The 17,323-nt window shown below is 39.1% G+C and overlaps 1 protein-coding gene across 1 annotated transcript in view; it reads left to right on the forward strand.

Annotated features, from left to right (window-relative positions):
* The window catches only part of ELL2 (elongation factor for RNA polymerase II 2), a 73,379-nt gene that overhangs the window by 44,939 nt on the left and 11,117 nt on the right, over window positions 1-17,323 (forward strand). The window contains exons 4-8 of the mRNA XM_082723928.1: window positions 1,918-2,081; window positions 9,238-9,497; window positions 13,184-13,308; window positions 13,447-13,534; window positions 15,213-15,783. Coding sequence (XP_082580054.1) covers window positions 1,918-2,081; window positions 9,238-9,497; window positions 13,184-13,308; window positions 13,447-13,534; window positions 15,213-15,783 — 1,208 coding nt within the window. The remainder of the gene's footprint in view (window positions 1-1,917; window positions 2,082-9,237; window positions 9,498-13,183; window positions 13,309-13,446; window positions 13,535-15,212; window positions 15,784-17,323) is intronic.

Consider the following 17,323-nt stretch of genomic DNA (forward strand, 5'->3'; position numbering starts at 1 on the left):
CATCCTTGCCTGCACTAGTCTTGCAGCATTCATACAGGTACACCTAGTAGCCTTGGTATTATCTTTAACTTGTCTGTCTCCACCTGTGGCTAATCACTTCTCAAACCCTGTCAATTCTACCTCCTCACTGTGTCTGGAATCTGTTTACTATTCTGCATTCACACTGCCCCACAGTAGTTCAAGCTCTGGCTCCTTGCCAGTAATCCTTCAGTAGCCTCCTGAGTGGTCTCCTGCTTTCACTTTTGTGCCCCCTACCTCCCAGTCCCTATTCATCAGATTGACCTTTTCATAATACAAATTAAGTATTTTCTCTCCCCTGTTTTCAGTCTCTCTTTATCTTGGGACAGAGTCTAAAATCCTCCAGAGCCCTGTATGATGTACTTTTCACGCCCTCTTCAGTCTCATCTGTAACTGTCCTTTCCAGCTTTCTTTGGCCAAACTGAAAACTTTTGCTTCCCCTGGGCCCCACACAGGTTGGTTCTCCTCCCAGAAAACTTCTATCCTCCCCTGCTTCCACACACATACACACACACTCTGGAGACATCCCTGTAGATCACCTTCAGCTTCACTTCCTGCAGGAAGTTTTAGTCTTGCCCACAATCCAGGTGAAGTACCTTCCTAGGGATTCCCTGCCTCCCTGCCATTTGGCACACTGTGTCATAAATTCCAGAGTACTTATCACCCATTAGACAGCTTCTTGAATGAGGGGCCACATCTGTCTTTGCCCTTGTCTCAGTCTGACCCTCACATATTGCCTGGTGTGCAGTCCCTGCCTAATAAATATTTATGAGATAAGTAAATAGCATTTGTACAGTTATTAGGAATTTACAGAAATTTTGTCAACCCTATTCTTAGCCTCATAACAAAGCTAGTTTGGAAATAGAGTAGCAGAGGTATAGTGACATTTTCGTTACTTCTATATTCCAGTCTGTTTTAAGGCCATATAATTTCTTTTTAAAATACTGACATAAGGGCATCTGGGTACCTTAGTTTGTTAAGCGTCTTAGTTCCTTAAGTGTCTACCTGTGACCCCAGGGTCCTGGAATTGAACCCTGTGTCAGGCTCCCTGCTCAGCAGGGAGTCAGCTTCTCCCTCTTCCTCTGCCCCTGTTCATGCTCTCTCTCTTGCTCAGTCTCTCACTCTCAAATAAATAAATAAAATCTTTAAAATAAATATATGAATAAAATACCAGTGTAACTGCTACCAAGATCTCCTAATGTTAGCATAATACTTTGAAATGGAGCCATCTTCTAGGCCAAAGTTAATTTTCATGATTTTTTTTAAATAAAAGTTTTTCAAAAAAGAGTTACAAAAATTTCTTGTCCAGTATTTTCTTCGATATTTGCCACACAAATAGGTCATCTTATGTGGAGATTTAACAAAATAGCAAATAAAAGACTAAAAATGTTTAGAATATTTGGGCTAATAATAAATCCTAATGTTCAGCAATATTTTGGCCTTAAAATTAATTATCTTATTAAAATTAAAACATCATAGTGGGTCTGTTTCTTCTAGTCACTTCTAAAGTATGCATATTATGGTTACTCCAAAAGAAAGCTTTAAACATTTTTCATATCAGTGGTAGAAAATTTTTATAAAATGAAAGTAAAACTACAGTGCTCATTGAGACTCCTCTGGTCTTCAATACAAATACTAATTATTTTCAGAATTTTACAGATTTGGTCTCTGAGAGTTCATTTTACCCATTCTATTCAAAATATGAATAAAACGTGATTTGAAATGAAGGAAAAGAATTTAAATATTTAGAATTTCAGCACTTCAGATTATTAATATTAGTTATTTCCAGATTGCAAGGCCATTATTTGGGCTACTGATTTTAAAATTATACATTTCTCATTTGCCTTTGTTCTGCAAAATGAGGGACATCTCTAACAAAGCCACCATCTTACTTGACAGCTCTGGAGCCTCCCAGCTCAATTGTCTGGGATTTATACAAGATAAAATTACAGTGTGTGCAACAAACGACTCGTATCAGATGACACGAGAAAGAATGACCCAGGCAGAGGAGGAATCCCGCAACCGAAGCACAAAAGTTATCAAACCTGGTGGACCATATGTAGGTTTGTATAGATATCGTTTTCCTTCTCAGATTGATTGGACTAATTCAAGACCACTATAGGTAAATACTGGTAATATTAGCCTAATGTTAACACCGAATTAGTTTACAGAACATTTTGAATAATAATAATGGTCGAAAAGTTTTACTTCTTTTATAAATCCCGAATCCTTTGTCGGCTGTTTGTTATTATTTTACAATACTGGGGTCTGGTTCATGTTACTTTACTATGTGAGGTTGCAGTAGTGGTACTGTTGTGTATTCTTGGACACTGGATATCATTACAATGATGGACAGTACAGGTTTTCTTTGGCATTTTTGTAGGATTATTTTTACAGTAAAATCTATTAGTAGAATTTCAGAGGATCTTTGCACATGGAATTTTTATTGCAAAATATAAAATATGCTTATAGCAAAGCATAAGTGTGATGCCTTTTTGGTACCTCAGTTGTGATATCATTCATAGATTCTCATCCTCATCTATCCATTAATTAAGAGGCTGCCCACCCCCATCATCTTTATCATCAGCTCACTCAAATATCCATCAGACTGAAGAAGTAAGACCGGATCAGCAAGACGAGTCTCTCCTTTATGAGCAGTAGCCCTAATAAATTTTTTAAGAGTTGATTGGCAGTGACTATTAACAGTAATAGGAAGAATTATCAAGAGTGAAGATGAGCTCTTTGAGGCTTTGGTCAATTTAATAACATAAGTCATCATAAGTAAATGATGAAAAGATAGAAATTTAGAAATGTAAATGCACACAAAAACAGTCTCATGAATAACCAGATTCTTTCATCAACATCTTTCCATGGTTTGGTATAATTTTACTTCTGTATTTTCCCATTGCTGACCCAGCTATAGTACATTCAGCTTTGAGAATCTCCACTGGTGTCTTTAATAAGTATTTCTTTGGAACAAAGCCAGTGCTCCTGGGACTTGGTGCTTAGCTTAGATACATTTAGTTTGGTTTAACAACAATTCATGGCTCCCCCAGGTATCTGTACCCATGGGGCGCAGTCCCAACCCAGTAAGTTACCAGCAGTGAGATTTTTCACCTTCCCTTTCCTGCTGAGTGAGGTAACAACTTCCAACCTCCTTTCTCTTTATTCTCATGAGTAACTTAACTTTCTCTGTAGTAGGCTAAACCTCAAATTGTTTTTAAAACACACAAGATCTGCCATAACTTTGCTGTCCCTGTTGCTTTGAAAGTATTCTTTTACGCTGTACAGTATCACCGTTTTATAAACAGTGAGGCAAGCTGGTGTGTTTGACAAAGGACTAGAAAACTAAACCACCAAAATAGGGTGCCTGGCTGGCTCAGTGGGTTAAAGCTTCAGCCTTCGGCTCAGGTCATGATCCCAGGGTCCTGGTTTAAGCCCCACTTCTGGCTCTCTGCTCGGCAGGGAGCCTGCTTCCTCCTCTCTCTCTCTGCCTGCCTCTCTGCCTACTTGTGATCTCTGTCAAATAAATAAATAAAATCTTAAAAAAAAAAAAAACACCAAAATGATTTTTTTTTTTTGCCTCTTGGCTGAAAAACTTTACCTTGATTTATTCCAAAGTTTACAGATCAGTAGTGATCACTGTACGTTTCCATTGAATGATCTGTGGGTGTCCCCTCGGTTTGTGTGTGTGTTTGTTTTGATAGGGTCAGGTGCAGTTTATCTGCACAGCATGTTACATGGCAGACTTGACACCCCCCAGAATCACATAACTCATACTAAAGTGCAGGAATTTTCAAACTTTTGAATTTTCTTATAGGCACTACAGATAACTTATTTACATTTTTTAGGAGTGACCACATAAAATTTGAGGTTATCTAAACTTTAAATTTGAGCCAGAGTACATCCAATCCGTTCTCAGACAGGCTGGCCTCCCTCTGCGCACACGTACATTTGCCCCCACAGAGCTCTGCAGTGACCCTGCCAGGCTGCACATCCCACTCTGCTGGGTCCTCTGTGCTCTGGCCACTCGCCAGCACGGTACAGCGTTCTCTGGTCTTCAGTCTTGTCGATAACCTCTTCAGCCTTTATACTTTTGGTCGTATAACGCCAGCTCCTTTTAACTTTTCTTAAGATGGCTGTATCCCAACCTTTTAATTATTTTCATTGCTCTCCTCTGGACTGCCTCCATTTCTTCAGCTCAGAATTCAAACCTTAAGTGTTTGATTTTTTTACAGTGCTTTGTTATGGTATGTTTTGACCTTTTGATTTTAATCTTATCCATTGCTAGACCTTTACCATATTTCTTTCCTTTTAGGTGGCTCTGTTTGTATCTTCCTGCTCTTTTAGTACTTCAGAACTATCTGACTCACTCATTTCTTTCAAATGTACTCATTCACCCTTCGGTATTAATATTACCAGAATATTAGTATTCTAGAGTGCTTGCTGTGCACAAGACACTGGGTAGCACTTTACATGCAGTTCCTCCTCTAGATCTCAAAACCACCCCGTAAGGGAGGTTATGATTACCTCTCCATCTTACATATCACCTTGTTGGTAACAACAGATAGCAAATGATATGGATTTGGCCCCTTAACAAGTTGTGTTATTTTCATAAGACAATAGGAGATACCTCTTCAGTTCATAATTGAATATATCATATAAAATAATGCCTGAAGCTCACCTTCGCCACCTTAGAAGTACCTGCAGAACAAGGCTTCTCTCAAGAGTGTCAGCCTGGATGGAGGACAAATGGGAATAATGCTGGTCTCACTGAGGGGTTGTGCTGGCATAATGTCAGGCCAGACCTCTGGCAGCTGAATTAGGGCACAAGCCCTCTTGTGACTCCTTTGGGTCACCTGGCCTAGTCACCCAGGAATAGAAGCTTTTGAGCCCCTCTTATAGACTGAAAACAAACAAAACAAAAAACAATTTATTTTGCCTGGAGAAGAGCAAAAGAGCCTTTAACCTAGGAAACGTTATTATTTCTTCAGAATATTTATGCTTCTAGTCATGAAATTTATATCAGTGGTGAGCACTGTTGTGTTACAATCATTTCACTTTGTTTTTAAAAAAAAAAAAGAAAAGAAAAAACCCCTCAAGAATCACTTGATGGAACCACTGCTCCATTTTATCAGTATATCTGCTTACTGATTTTTACCTAAATTCTGGAATTTTATTGAATTGTAAATTTTTAATACATGCTAATATTTATTTAAATGTATAAAATAACCCAACCAGTATAATTTTTAGAATTCTTTCTCCAATTTTCCCAACTACTGCTCCATCCTCCTTATTTATAATGAGTTGATACATGTTTAAATGACCTTAGACAAATCATTTAACATCTGTGGACCTTAATGTTCTCAATTATTAGATAAGGTATATTTGAACTGGGTCAAAGGTCCTTTGTCATTCTAAATTTTGTGACCATTATGTGTGTATATATATATACACACACACACACACACACACACACACACACACATATATTTGGATAATAAACCTTTTGAAACAAAAGAGTATAAGTGCCAAATGGTGGAGATGGTTTCCACTGCAGTGGATTACGTATTTAATCATGACAGTCACCCCATCATCAAGATCCTGCCAGTGTTTTTTTAAAGCATTGGGTTGGTGTTGCCAGGGCTTCTAGTCAGGTTCCACAGAACAGGAAAACCACTGCAGAAGACATCTACAGCTTCTGCTCTCTTTCTGATGTACTGATTTAACACCTTCCTTTCAGAGAGTTTAATCAGAACCACTAGACAGAGGGATAAATACTTCTACAATCTCATATTAAATGGAGACGCTAGAAGTGGACTCCTTGTTATGAAACAGCAGTTCAGATATAGTCCCAGATTACACAACTCCGTCAGACCCACTGCTGCTGTTTATATAAGGAGCCCAGGGAATTGATTAGCAGTTGAGTCTGGGAAGAGAATTAGGTTCTCCCACAGGCTTTATTAAAAGGGCTGTTCTGAGGCAAATGTAAAAAAATAAAAATAAAACCTTTCTTCTGCCAACTTTGAACCTCCTATATTCTTGCTTTACTTTTTTTTCTATTTTTTTTCTTTAGCATCTCAGTTCCATAACTGCTTAGGGCACTGATGTTTTCTTCATCTGTAGCCTGTCTTTTATGTTAAACCAGAGGACTTCTTCCTGGCTGAATAGGCACAGACTGATGGGGAGGCAGCAAGCAAGTGATCTTTACATAAAACTCAGGGACCCAGTGTGTCTGGATTGCTCTGTCAGCATTTAAAAGAAGTGGGTTACTCCCACAACTGGCTGTTTAAAGGAAAAATGAGAGTGGGGCATCTGGGTGGCTCAGTAAGTTGAGCATGCAACTCTAGATCTCAGGGTCCTGAGTTCAAGTCCCAAGTTGGATAGAGCTTACATTTAAAAAAAGGGGGGGGGGGAATGAGATAACAGTAAAGGAATGTACTGGGGGTAGGAAATTCATGTATTAGTAACAGCCTTAGCTTTAGGCCCCAGGTGAGACTCCACTACTGTCATATCCCTGACCAGATTCTAATTTCTTGTCAAAGATCATACCCCTTTCAGGGGCAAAATGAGCCTCCCTTATTTGTCTGCCCTGCGCTTGCTTCAGGGAGGAGTGGTGGTAAACTCAGGAGACCTTGGGGCTCTCCAGAGACTTGAGGATCAGAGGTGGGTCAGACATACAGAGGAGGTAGGGCAGCCTGGAACACACTGTTAGTACTGTGGCTTTTTGTTTTTATTTTATTTGCCTTCCTTGCTGGCTTGAATTCATTCTAAACGATCAATCATGGTACATGTGAGCTTAGCTAAAAAACTCACTGTCTACTCCCCTCCCTAGAGAAGAGTGGGTGGGAGGGCTCCAGCTTTATTTGGGGAAGTAAGTGTAAGCTAAACAGGTTTCAAGGGGGAGAGTGGAATTCATAGCGTTTCCTAAACTTCTGTGACCCTGACTCCCCCCCACCCCACAAGTCCCTATTAAAATTTCAAGGAAAGTACTGTTTGTTGATACTGTTACAACTGAGAAGTGGTAGATTGGAGGGTGTGCAGTTGCCACATTAGAAATTTCAGTGTTTCTTCAGACGCTGGCATCCTTGCAATGTGGCTCCTCTGCTGTTTACTTGTTCTCTCACTGCCATTCACTTTGACACTTTGCTAGTCATCAAATGCTGATTCAAAGTCCGCTAGTCAACAAAGTGGCTACAGCCTACGCATAATGGAGCTTAACCTAACAGGAAGCAATGGCAGACATGAGGCATTTGTTCATAAAACCTTTCCTACAAAGAAATACATGTAAGAAAAGTCACGTGCTAATAACAGAACTTTCTAAGTGCTGAGTGAGCACTTTAGACCATTTGAGTTTATCTCCTTGAAAGCCTCAGTTTTGGGGTGCCTGGGTGGCTCAGTGGGTTAAAGCCTCTGCCTTCGGCTCAGGTCATGATCCCAGGGTCCTGGGATTGAGCCCCGCATCGGGCTCTCTGCTCAGCAGGGAGCCTGCTTCCCCCTCTCTCTCTGCCTTCCTCTCTGCCTACTTGTGATCTCACTCTGTCAAATAAATAAATAAAATATTTAAAAAAAGAAAAGAAAAGAAAGAAAGAAAGCCTCAGTTTTCTCACCTGTGCCATGTGAGACTGCCGTGAGTGACCATGCCTGTTTCATCAGTTTACAGACTTAGTGTGTGTAAAGATCTTAGCACAGTGTCTCCACCACCACCACTTAATTGGTTCATGGTAAATATTAGTTCCCTGCCCATCTGGCACTAGGGTAAGCTATCTCTACATTAATAAAAATACAGAAACCAGATCTATCTCTAAAACTTTAATCACACCTTTAATAGCTTTTCCTGTTACTGGGCAGTGTTCCTTTAATGTTGAGTTCCTTTGTTGTGCAATATTTTGATCTGATATTAATAACTCGTTGCGTCCAGACAGTAGAGAAATACAAGAGTCAGTGAGATATCTGTCCTTTCTCCTTTATTCTTAGGCAGGATTGTGTAGACAGCACCTCTGGCTAGGCCTCAGGACCCCAGCATGGACAGAATTTTTATTAAAGTTCCTGCCCGGTTAAGCTGTTTTCACACCAGATCAGACCAGACCATAGCACTTAAGATACTGCTCTGAATTACCCACTGTTTCTAGTTGCTAGTCTTGTTCCTAATGTACTTGCCCCACACTGCATGTCATCACCAGTTCTCCCCACCCATTGACCAGAGGGCACAGAGTTGGAGGTTTAGAGTGTACTAAAGGTGCTAAAAGATTTCACCTCAGAAATTATAAAATGAGGGTCTTCTACAGTGTCATTCCAAATTTTTTTTCTGGTTTTGTCAGTGATCAGCTATGTCCTGATGGCTCTGGGCATGCAGTATCCAGGTCACTTCAGCCCAGAGATACTTTCTAGAAGTAGCCACTTGCCACTTATCAATGTTAAGTTTAAGCAGAAAGTAGGTTAATTACCACATGGCACTTGCCTGGCAGGAATGATGTGAAGGCCTCCTTTTTACCATTTTTCTGTTGCTCTAATTCACCTGTGTACCCTCAGCCTTGCAGTGGAAGTGCCTACTTGTCTGGCCCTCTTAGATTGGTTTTAGTTTGGTTAGTTTTGGTTTTGGTTTTTGACTTCTAAAATTTGGTACGGCCTATTGAAAAGGAAAATGTCTAGTGGATGTCCTTCTGAATGTTGATCCCAGATTAGCCTGGACCCCCTTTTCATGGTTCCTGAATCTGTGAGATTAAGATAATTCCCCAGCTTAGCCAAAAGTATGGTCTCAGTGAGAGCCAACAGGTATTTCTCATGTTTCACATTTGCTATATTCTGTCTGCCAAAGAAATGACATATAATATGTAGATAAGTTCTGTAAACAGCACAGGTAAACACAGAAATTATTAAATTTCCACTTAACATGAACTACCTATGACCTTAAAATTTCCAGTCTGTTGCTACAGTGTGTCACTAATGTACCATATGTAGCTAAGTGACCAGAATAATTCCATATGCATATTTATTCCAGTAAATAGTTCTATCAAAACAATTTCAAATCCATAATTTTAGGACATTTATTCAAAATGCTTTCTGTTTGTAGTTCTCGTTAAAGTAAAAACTGAAATAAAAAGGCCTTAATTCCCTCCAGAAATGAAGAAGTACCTTAATCAGAGTTGAGGAAACTGAGATGCTCACTAATGTTCTTAACTGCAAATGTGTAACAGTGTCATTTCCACTGGACTTTAGGGAAAAGAGTGCAGATTCGGAAAGCACCTCAAGCTGTTTCAGATGCAGTACCGGAGAGGAAACGGTCAACCCCCATGAACCCTGCAAATACGATTCGAAAGACACATGGCAGCAGCAGTGTTTCTCAGCGGCCATACAGGGACAGAGTGATTCACTTACTGGCACTGAAGGCCTACAAGAAACCTGAGCTGCTGGCTCGACTGCAGAAAGATGGTGTCAATCAAAAAGACAAGAACTCCCTCGGAGCAATTTTACAGCAGGTGAGACACCTGGAGAGAGTTCCTTCCTTGTACTTTCTTGTTGAGAAGCTCATGTAAGAAGGCTTCTTGTGAGGTGCCTGGGTGGCTCAGTGGGTTAAGCCTCTGCCTTCAGCTCAGGTCATGATCTCAGGGTTCTGGGATCGAGTCCTGCATCGGGCTCTCTGCTCGGCAGGGACCCTGCTTCCTCCTCTCTCTCTCTGCTTGCCTCTCTGCCTACTTGTGATCTCTCTCTGTCAAATAAATAAAATCTTTAAAAAAAAAAAAAGGCTGCTTCTTGTTGCTATTGAGGTAGAGAAATTTCAGCATCATCTTGATCAATGGTATATGAATTATAAGTCTAAAATATTAAGTCATCTTGTTTTAAATATTTAATTAAAAAACTAATTGAACTGTAGCATTTATAGTAGGTTTTATAAGTTAGAGGCTACTGAATTGTTAATTTTTAAAAAAGTAAATTTCAAGTCATTATCTTCATTTGAATTAAACAAATTTTGCTCTGAAATTCCATAAAAATAAGTTTCTGTTGTCTCTTTTTGGTCTTGACTCACCTAAACTATTGCTGTAGTATTTATTCGTTTGTATAGGTGAAGTTGTACAATTTATTTTTATCAGTCTTCGGTTGGTATAAGCTAGAATTTTTAATCTACAAGTTTTAAATGTGTCTTGCCTTGCATGCTCTTTACACTGCCTTTTTCTACCACTGAGTATGCTGAGATCATTCACTTGTCTTCATTAAGGGTTAACTTTGATCAATTACCTTATAATCATAAGCTTAAGTATAAAAGTAGATCACTAGTTTTGTTGAAGTCACTAGTTTGTCAGACTTTAACTCTGTATACTTTTCGTATTGATTTTGAGTCATAAATGTTGTAGCATTCAAATGAAATTTTTTCTGAAGCAGTAACATTTCCAAAGTTCTTAAATTTCGCCATTAAAAAATACAAACCTGCATGTTTTTATTAGTTACTCAAAAAAATAATACTTTTAAGTCTGTTTTTTCTTTTTTTTCTTTTTTTAAAATTTTTATTTTATTTTATTTTAAGATTTTATTTATATATTTGACAGAGAGAGATCACAAGTAGGCAGAGAGGCAGGCAGAGAGAGAGAGAGGAGGAAGCAGGCTCCTTGCTGAGTAGAGAGCCCGATGCGGGACTCGATCCCAGGACCCTGAGATCATGACCTGAGCCGAAGGCAGTGGCTTAACCCACTGAGCCACCCAGGCGCCCCATAAGTCTGTTTTTTCATTTATTCTCCTATTATTCTCCTATTCAAGTCATGATACTAAATGTTGTGAAAGAATAAAGCCAAAGTTTCCAGTTCTGGGTTAACCAATCTCCAAGTATCTTGGGCAGTCTTAAGGATCTTACTAAATTATTTAAGTACTTTTTGGAAAATCTTAATTGAAATCCTTATGTCACATAACAATTTTAAGAGCTCAAAAGACAGGATGAAAGTGAATAAGGGTGAGATTATATATGTTTCCGATTTTTTATTTGGGGAAGGAGGGAGGTTCAGGTTACAAATCACAAAATACCTGGTGACTGAATCTCCAGAAAAGTTGTAAGTTACCTCCTAGGCTAGAGGATAAGATGGCAAAATGGTAGCAGTTGATTGACACAGAGGATACTGGTGATGTCAGTAGTGAAGTGATTATGTATACAGAAATGAAGATTTTAAAGTGTAGGTTTGCTTAACTCAGCAGCAAATGGGGCATGAGTGTCATTAGTACTGATCATTTGGCAGAATCTAGAGCATTGTCTCATCCTAACTGCATGTTAGAATCTTTTGTGGAACGTTAATAAAATGCCAGTGTCTGGATTCTAACCCAGATCAACTACATGGAGCAACTGAATGGATACTGAGCCGTTGACTGAGATGAGAGGGATGGCAAGGAACAAGTGTATGGTCAGCAATCGGGAATTCTGTCTGGAAGATGTCTGTTAGACATACCCAAATGGTGATAGATGTTCATTGGGTACATGTAAGGGACTGGTGTTCAGAAGACACTTGGAGCTGAAGTTATAAATTAGGAGATAGCAACATATGGACTGTCTATTGAGAAAGCTTTAGAGCTGGGGCACCTGGCTGGCTCAGCTGAAGGAACATAAAACTCTTGATCTCAAAACCATGAGTTTGAGCCCCCGTTGGGTATAAAGATTACTTAAATAAATTAAAAAAAAAAAGATAAAGAAAGAAAGCCTTAGGGCTGAATGAAATAATCTTAGGTGAAGATGATGACAATGAAGAAAACAGAAAATAGCTCCTAAGCATCTAGCATATAGAAGAGTGCGTGCACACACAAACACACACACACGCAAAACAAAAGAAAAAAAGAGGGAGGAGGAGGAAAACAGGAGAATAGCCGAGTATGAATCCTAGAGAAGCAATGGGGTCTTAACTCTGTGTCGTCCCAAGGATAATAGGAAAGCTAAGCATTGTTGCTATTTTTCCACTTTGAGAAATCTGGTTGTGTCTCATTCTAATGTATTTGCAAATTTGAATCTTAAGCCTACCATTTTCTACTTTATAACAACATTAACGTTAACATTGTTAATGCTTTTCTTACAGCTTTCCTTACTGTAAGAAAAGCATAAGAAAAGCATAAACCACCATAATACATTTGATAGTACTTTTCTTTAGAAGGACACAGAAAGAAGTGAAGCTGTTAAAAAAAAGACCATTCCATTCTGCCAGCCTTAAAAATGACTCTTGGTTTGGCACCTGAATCCATACATTTGTATTGTTCGTGGAATCGAGGCCTGGACACTCTAGGAATTGCAGTTATATGGTAGGAAAAGATTACACTTAAGAATAAACTGGTTGACTAGTAACAGTAATTTGAGGGTTATTTCTTTTTATTGGTTTTTAGGAATTTCAAGAACTTTGAATAAGTGGTTCTTCAGGAGAACTGGCAGTCACAAGAAGCAGGCTTAGCAAGCCAAGAAAATGACAGACAAGGGCATTAGAATTGATACTATTTATGGAGATAATTTCTGCTGATTACTGAAGGGAAAGTTTATAACCTACCATTTGGGAACTCTTTGGTTTCTACCTAATACAAATGACCAAGGATTTTTACTGTGATTCAAAAGTAATGGAGTTAATGACCAGAAGTAGATAATGAAGTTGTTAAACCTCACTCCTTATACTAGAAAAACTTAAATTTAAAAAAGTAAAAAAAAGGGGCACCTGGGTGGCTCAGTAGGTTAAGCCTTTGCCTTCAGCTCAGGTCATGATCTCAGGGGCCTGGGATCGAGCCCCATGTCGGGATCTCTGCTCAGCAGGGAGCCTGCTTCCTCCTCTCTCTCTGCCTGCCTCTCTGCCTGCTTGTGATCTCTCTCTCTAAATAAATAAATAAATAAAATCTTTTAAAAAAATAAATAAATAAAAGTAAAAAAAATAAACTAAATAAACCTCCCTCTACTTTTTGCCTACTATAAGCTTTTTGAATAGAAATATGACATACAGTGGATATTCAGGGATAAAATGTTTAGCTACTTATATAAAAAGTTTAAATTTCCCAAATGAAGTCAAATAGCATTTATTGAGATCTGACATATGCAAAACTAGCAGTCCCTTTGGGGCCAATTGGTATAGTTATTCTCAGTGTAAATGCAAAATGCTGCCTGTTTTGGGTTAGGAAGTAGCAAAAAGATCTAATGCTCTGTTTTCATACCATGTACCAGGTAGCTAATCTGAATCCAAAGGACCTCTCATATACCTTAAAGGATTATGTTTTTAAAGAGCTTCAAAGAGACTGGCCTGGATACAGTGAAATAGACAGACGGTCATTAGAGTCAGTGCTCTCAAGGTAAATCTGTTTTTTTTCCTTAAAAAAAAGTTTTAGTCATTGTAACTTAAGTGTTGAGAAGGAAAAAACAAAGGTAAGCTTTTTATCATGAACATTTGAAAATTCTCCCCATAACTAGAACTGGTGTCTCCTTTACAGAAAACTAAATCCATCTCAGAGTGCTGCCAGCACCAGCCGTTCAGAATCTCCCGTATGTTCTAATAGAGATGCTGCATCTTCTCCTCAGGTATTCATAAAATTATATAATCATAGCCCTGAAGTGAACCTCAGGAGCCACCTAGTTCAGGTGGTCTGATTTATGCACGAGAAAATGAGGCTCCAAGAAGCTGCATAGCTTGTCTTCCCACAGTCACATAGCTAGTTATCATGGCAAAGCTCTGTCTAGAATTCAGGTCCCAGCTCACAGCGCAGACCTCTTTTTCCCTACACGGCACTGCTTGTCAAAGTGCTTAATATCTGCTTTGCTTCTCCATATTTAAAGTTTACATGTGTTATAAGATTATCTACTTTTCTATTAGGTCACTGACTAGAAGACTTATTTAGTCCCATATCCAGTCTCAAATTATACAGAAAATTGAAGAGATTTAATATTATCTGAAAGATGTTCGAGAAAACTTTTCTTGGGGAAAAATGTTTCTAAAATAAGCAAAGAAAAAATTCTGTCATTTTCAGACATGTCTTTAATGTACTTTTTTCGGTTAGATCCCAGTCAGAATACTCCATTTAGACCTCACTCCTTCCAGCTTAAGTTCCCCCCAAGAGATTCCTTGGTTCCCTGGTTTGGGGCAGACCTATCTACCAGTGCTACTGACAAAGTGCTCCTCTCTCTGGACCGTCCTCCCAAGGACTGGGGAGATGGGACAGATGTGTGGAGAACGGTAAGCATGCGCTGGGCAAAAGGCTGTTCGTATATCAAAAAAAGTTAGAAACCTATTGTGAGTAACAGAGGAAGGACAAAATAAAAGCAGTTCTGTCCTTGCATGGACATTGTCTATACAAGCCTCACTTTTAGTGCCAACTACCATGGAGTTATTTATACTCTGATCTAATTATATAATGGCTGCCAAATCAATGATGCTAAACTGAAAACAGAATAAATTGATGGGATGATTAACTATTACTTTCCTCCAGGCTGAAGTTTAGGCCACATCATTCATTACATTGGATATATGCTTCATACTTTTCAACTATCGGAATTTTCTTTTTCATTTAAATATTACTGTTGCTGGATTATTATGCTAGTATAAGCATAATTTTTAAAAATTTTTGAAACATTAATTCCATATCATTTTTGTGGACTCATTGTCAATAAGACTTCTTTTCCAGTCCATTGAAGAGGTACATTTACAGGGAAGAAATTGAACAGCATTTCAGCAGGGATGGAGATACTTAGAGAAGGTGCCAGCTGTTCTCATTTTAAGACAGGTGAAATAATAAATGACAGCCAGAGTATTCATAACTGGAGCACCTTAGCACTTGAGGAGAGATTAAGTAAGTATAGGTTTTTATTGCCCCTTCCCTACCCTTCTTAGTCCTGACAGCATGAAATGGTACAAACTGCTTTCTCCTCTCAATGTAACTGGGTCAGCGGTGGCCCACAGAGGAAGGAGGGTACCTCTATTTAATACTCTCTGAAGTGGTAGAGTCCACATAAATTGGCATGGTCTCCCAAAGAACTTAGGGTATGGCTATAGGATCAGAAAGTTCAGAAAACATATTTGCCAGATTCTCCCTTTTGTTTCTGTGGATTGTCTGTTCCTGCGTAAGCTTGCAGAGTGGTAGACACAATGCTGGTGATAAACTTAAGAATGAGTAAAATTACTCAGTTGTTCATATGGTAACCAGTGATGTTGAGGTTTCATACAAACTGGCTCATTTCTTTTCTGCTTCCCTCCTCCCCACAGAAACGACTTTTAGATTCAGACTTCATCGATCCTTTAATGAATAAAAAAGCTCGAATATCTCACCTGACAAACAGAGTTCCGCCAACATTAAATGGCCATTTGAATCCCCCCAGTGAGAAGTCTGCCGCAGGCCTCCTGCCGCCCCCTGCAGCTGCTGCCATCCCTACCCCACCACCGCTGCCTCCAACCCACCTGCCCGTCTCCAATCCTCCTCAGACTGTAAACTCTAACTCCAATTCCCCCAGCACTCCAGAAGGCCGGGGGACTCAAGACCTACCTGTTGACAGTTTCAGTCAAAACAGTAGTATCTATGAGGACCAGCAAGATAAATATACCTCTAGGACTTCTCTGGAAACCTTACCCCCTGGTTCAGTTCTACTAAAGTGTCCAAAGCCTATGGAAGAAAACCATTCAATGTCTCACAAAAAGTCCAAAAAGAAGTCTAAAAAACACAAGGAAAAGGACCAAATTAAAAAGCACGACATTGAGATGACAGAAGAAAAGGAAGAGGACCTTAAAGGAGAAGAGGAAATTGCCAAGCTGAACAACTCCAGTCTAGATTCCAATGAAGGTATATTTTACATTTGTAAAACCAGCTGCGCGTGTTCAGTGAACGGGCAGAGCAAACTCATCATGAGTGTGAGATTATGCTGTTTATGATTACTAGTGCTTTTTTATACATTGACCTTCTGCTATTAATCTTACATAGTGTCGCAGTTTTGAGAGCAGATTTTCTTCTTGTATTTAATAGCAGTCATTTTTCGTCTCTTTTTAGCCAACGATTAAACACAGTTTCTTGAGAATAAGATGGTAACATCTGAAAATGACTTTATTATCCTCCAGAGAGCCCATTCTAGAAGGTAGACTGTGTTGCGCTTTCCCATAACTGCCAGGGTACTATGCAACCTCGGCGTGACCTATTATTATGTGCCAGTCTTGAACTAATTTAACCAGACACACAATTAGCGATAAAAATAATTCTTTTCCTTCTTTGCCAAAGAAACAGGGTCACCCCTCCCTTAATTAATATTAACACAGGGGAAATGTCAAATTCTTTATAAGACAGGCAAGGTAGGATTGCATATGCAAATCTATCACATCATTGTTACTCAGAGTGAAAGCAGTCTGTCTTATGTAAGGCTATTGGCAGTTTGCATGACAGAGCTTAAGAATTCTTTTTTAATTTTAAGAACATTGTTTTAGTAAACTAGTATTAATTGTTAGCAAAATTTAACCATTTCAAGCTTTTGGAAACTGTTAAAAGCCAAATATGTAGAGATGCAAAGAAGCTTATTACAATGCTTTACTTCTGAAGAAAAGCTAATCAGGAGAAAGATCACTTACCTGAGGTATAATGATCTTTAACACAAGAGACAAAAACTCTATTTTTCTTACTTAAAAAAAGTTGTCCTCTAAAACTGAACATCCCCCATGCCAGCACATCAGAGATTCAAGCCCATCATTTAGCATTGCCGCCAGTTTTAAACCCAGCTTAACTAAAGCAAAATTCCCTAGGAAAATACAACTTCAGAAAAGTTACTTTAATGAATAGAATTTAAGGAGTGTTGTCTTTCTGTAATTCGCCCATAATACTGGAAGTCTGTAACCCTTAGATTTAACTGACCATTTTTACCACATGAGAGAAACTTTGCAGAATAGTATGTTGCAATGCCTTTACTGACCTGGGTCGAGTGTACTACACATCAAAGCTGACCTGTTGAAACACTGAAATCCGTATGGTACGGTATAGTGGCCCAAAAGGTATGGGTAAGCTTTTTCCCTCGAGTACTACTGTACTTGAATTTGCCAAGTCAGGAAATGGCAAGAGGTAATGACCTTGTGTTCAGAGTTAGCAAGCCACGTTCCTGGTTCTATCCCAGCCTCCACACTTCCCACTCTGAGATGGTAATTCTGAGTCAGGCTGGTGTTGGAGCAACGGGGTCCCACTATTAGGAGACCTACAGCAGACAGAGTGTGAGTGTTCGAGTTGGAGGCCTGGAGAAGCAAACCTGGTCTTTGAATCCTCCACTGAGGATGTAGTACCTCTCAAAGCCATTGAGATTATCAGAATACTGAGGGTAGATCCAGACCCACAGCCCTTGAATCTATTG

The sequence above is a fragment of the Mustela nivalis genome (assembly GCF_964662115.1).
Source record: "Mustela nivalis genome assembly, chromosome: 3".
NCBI classification, from domain to species: domain Eukaryota; kingdom Metazoa; phylum Chordata; class Mammalia; order Carnivora; family Mustelidae; genus Mustela; species Mustela nivalis.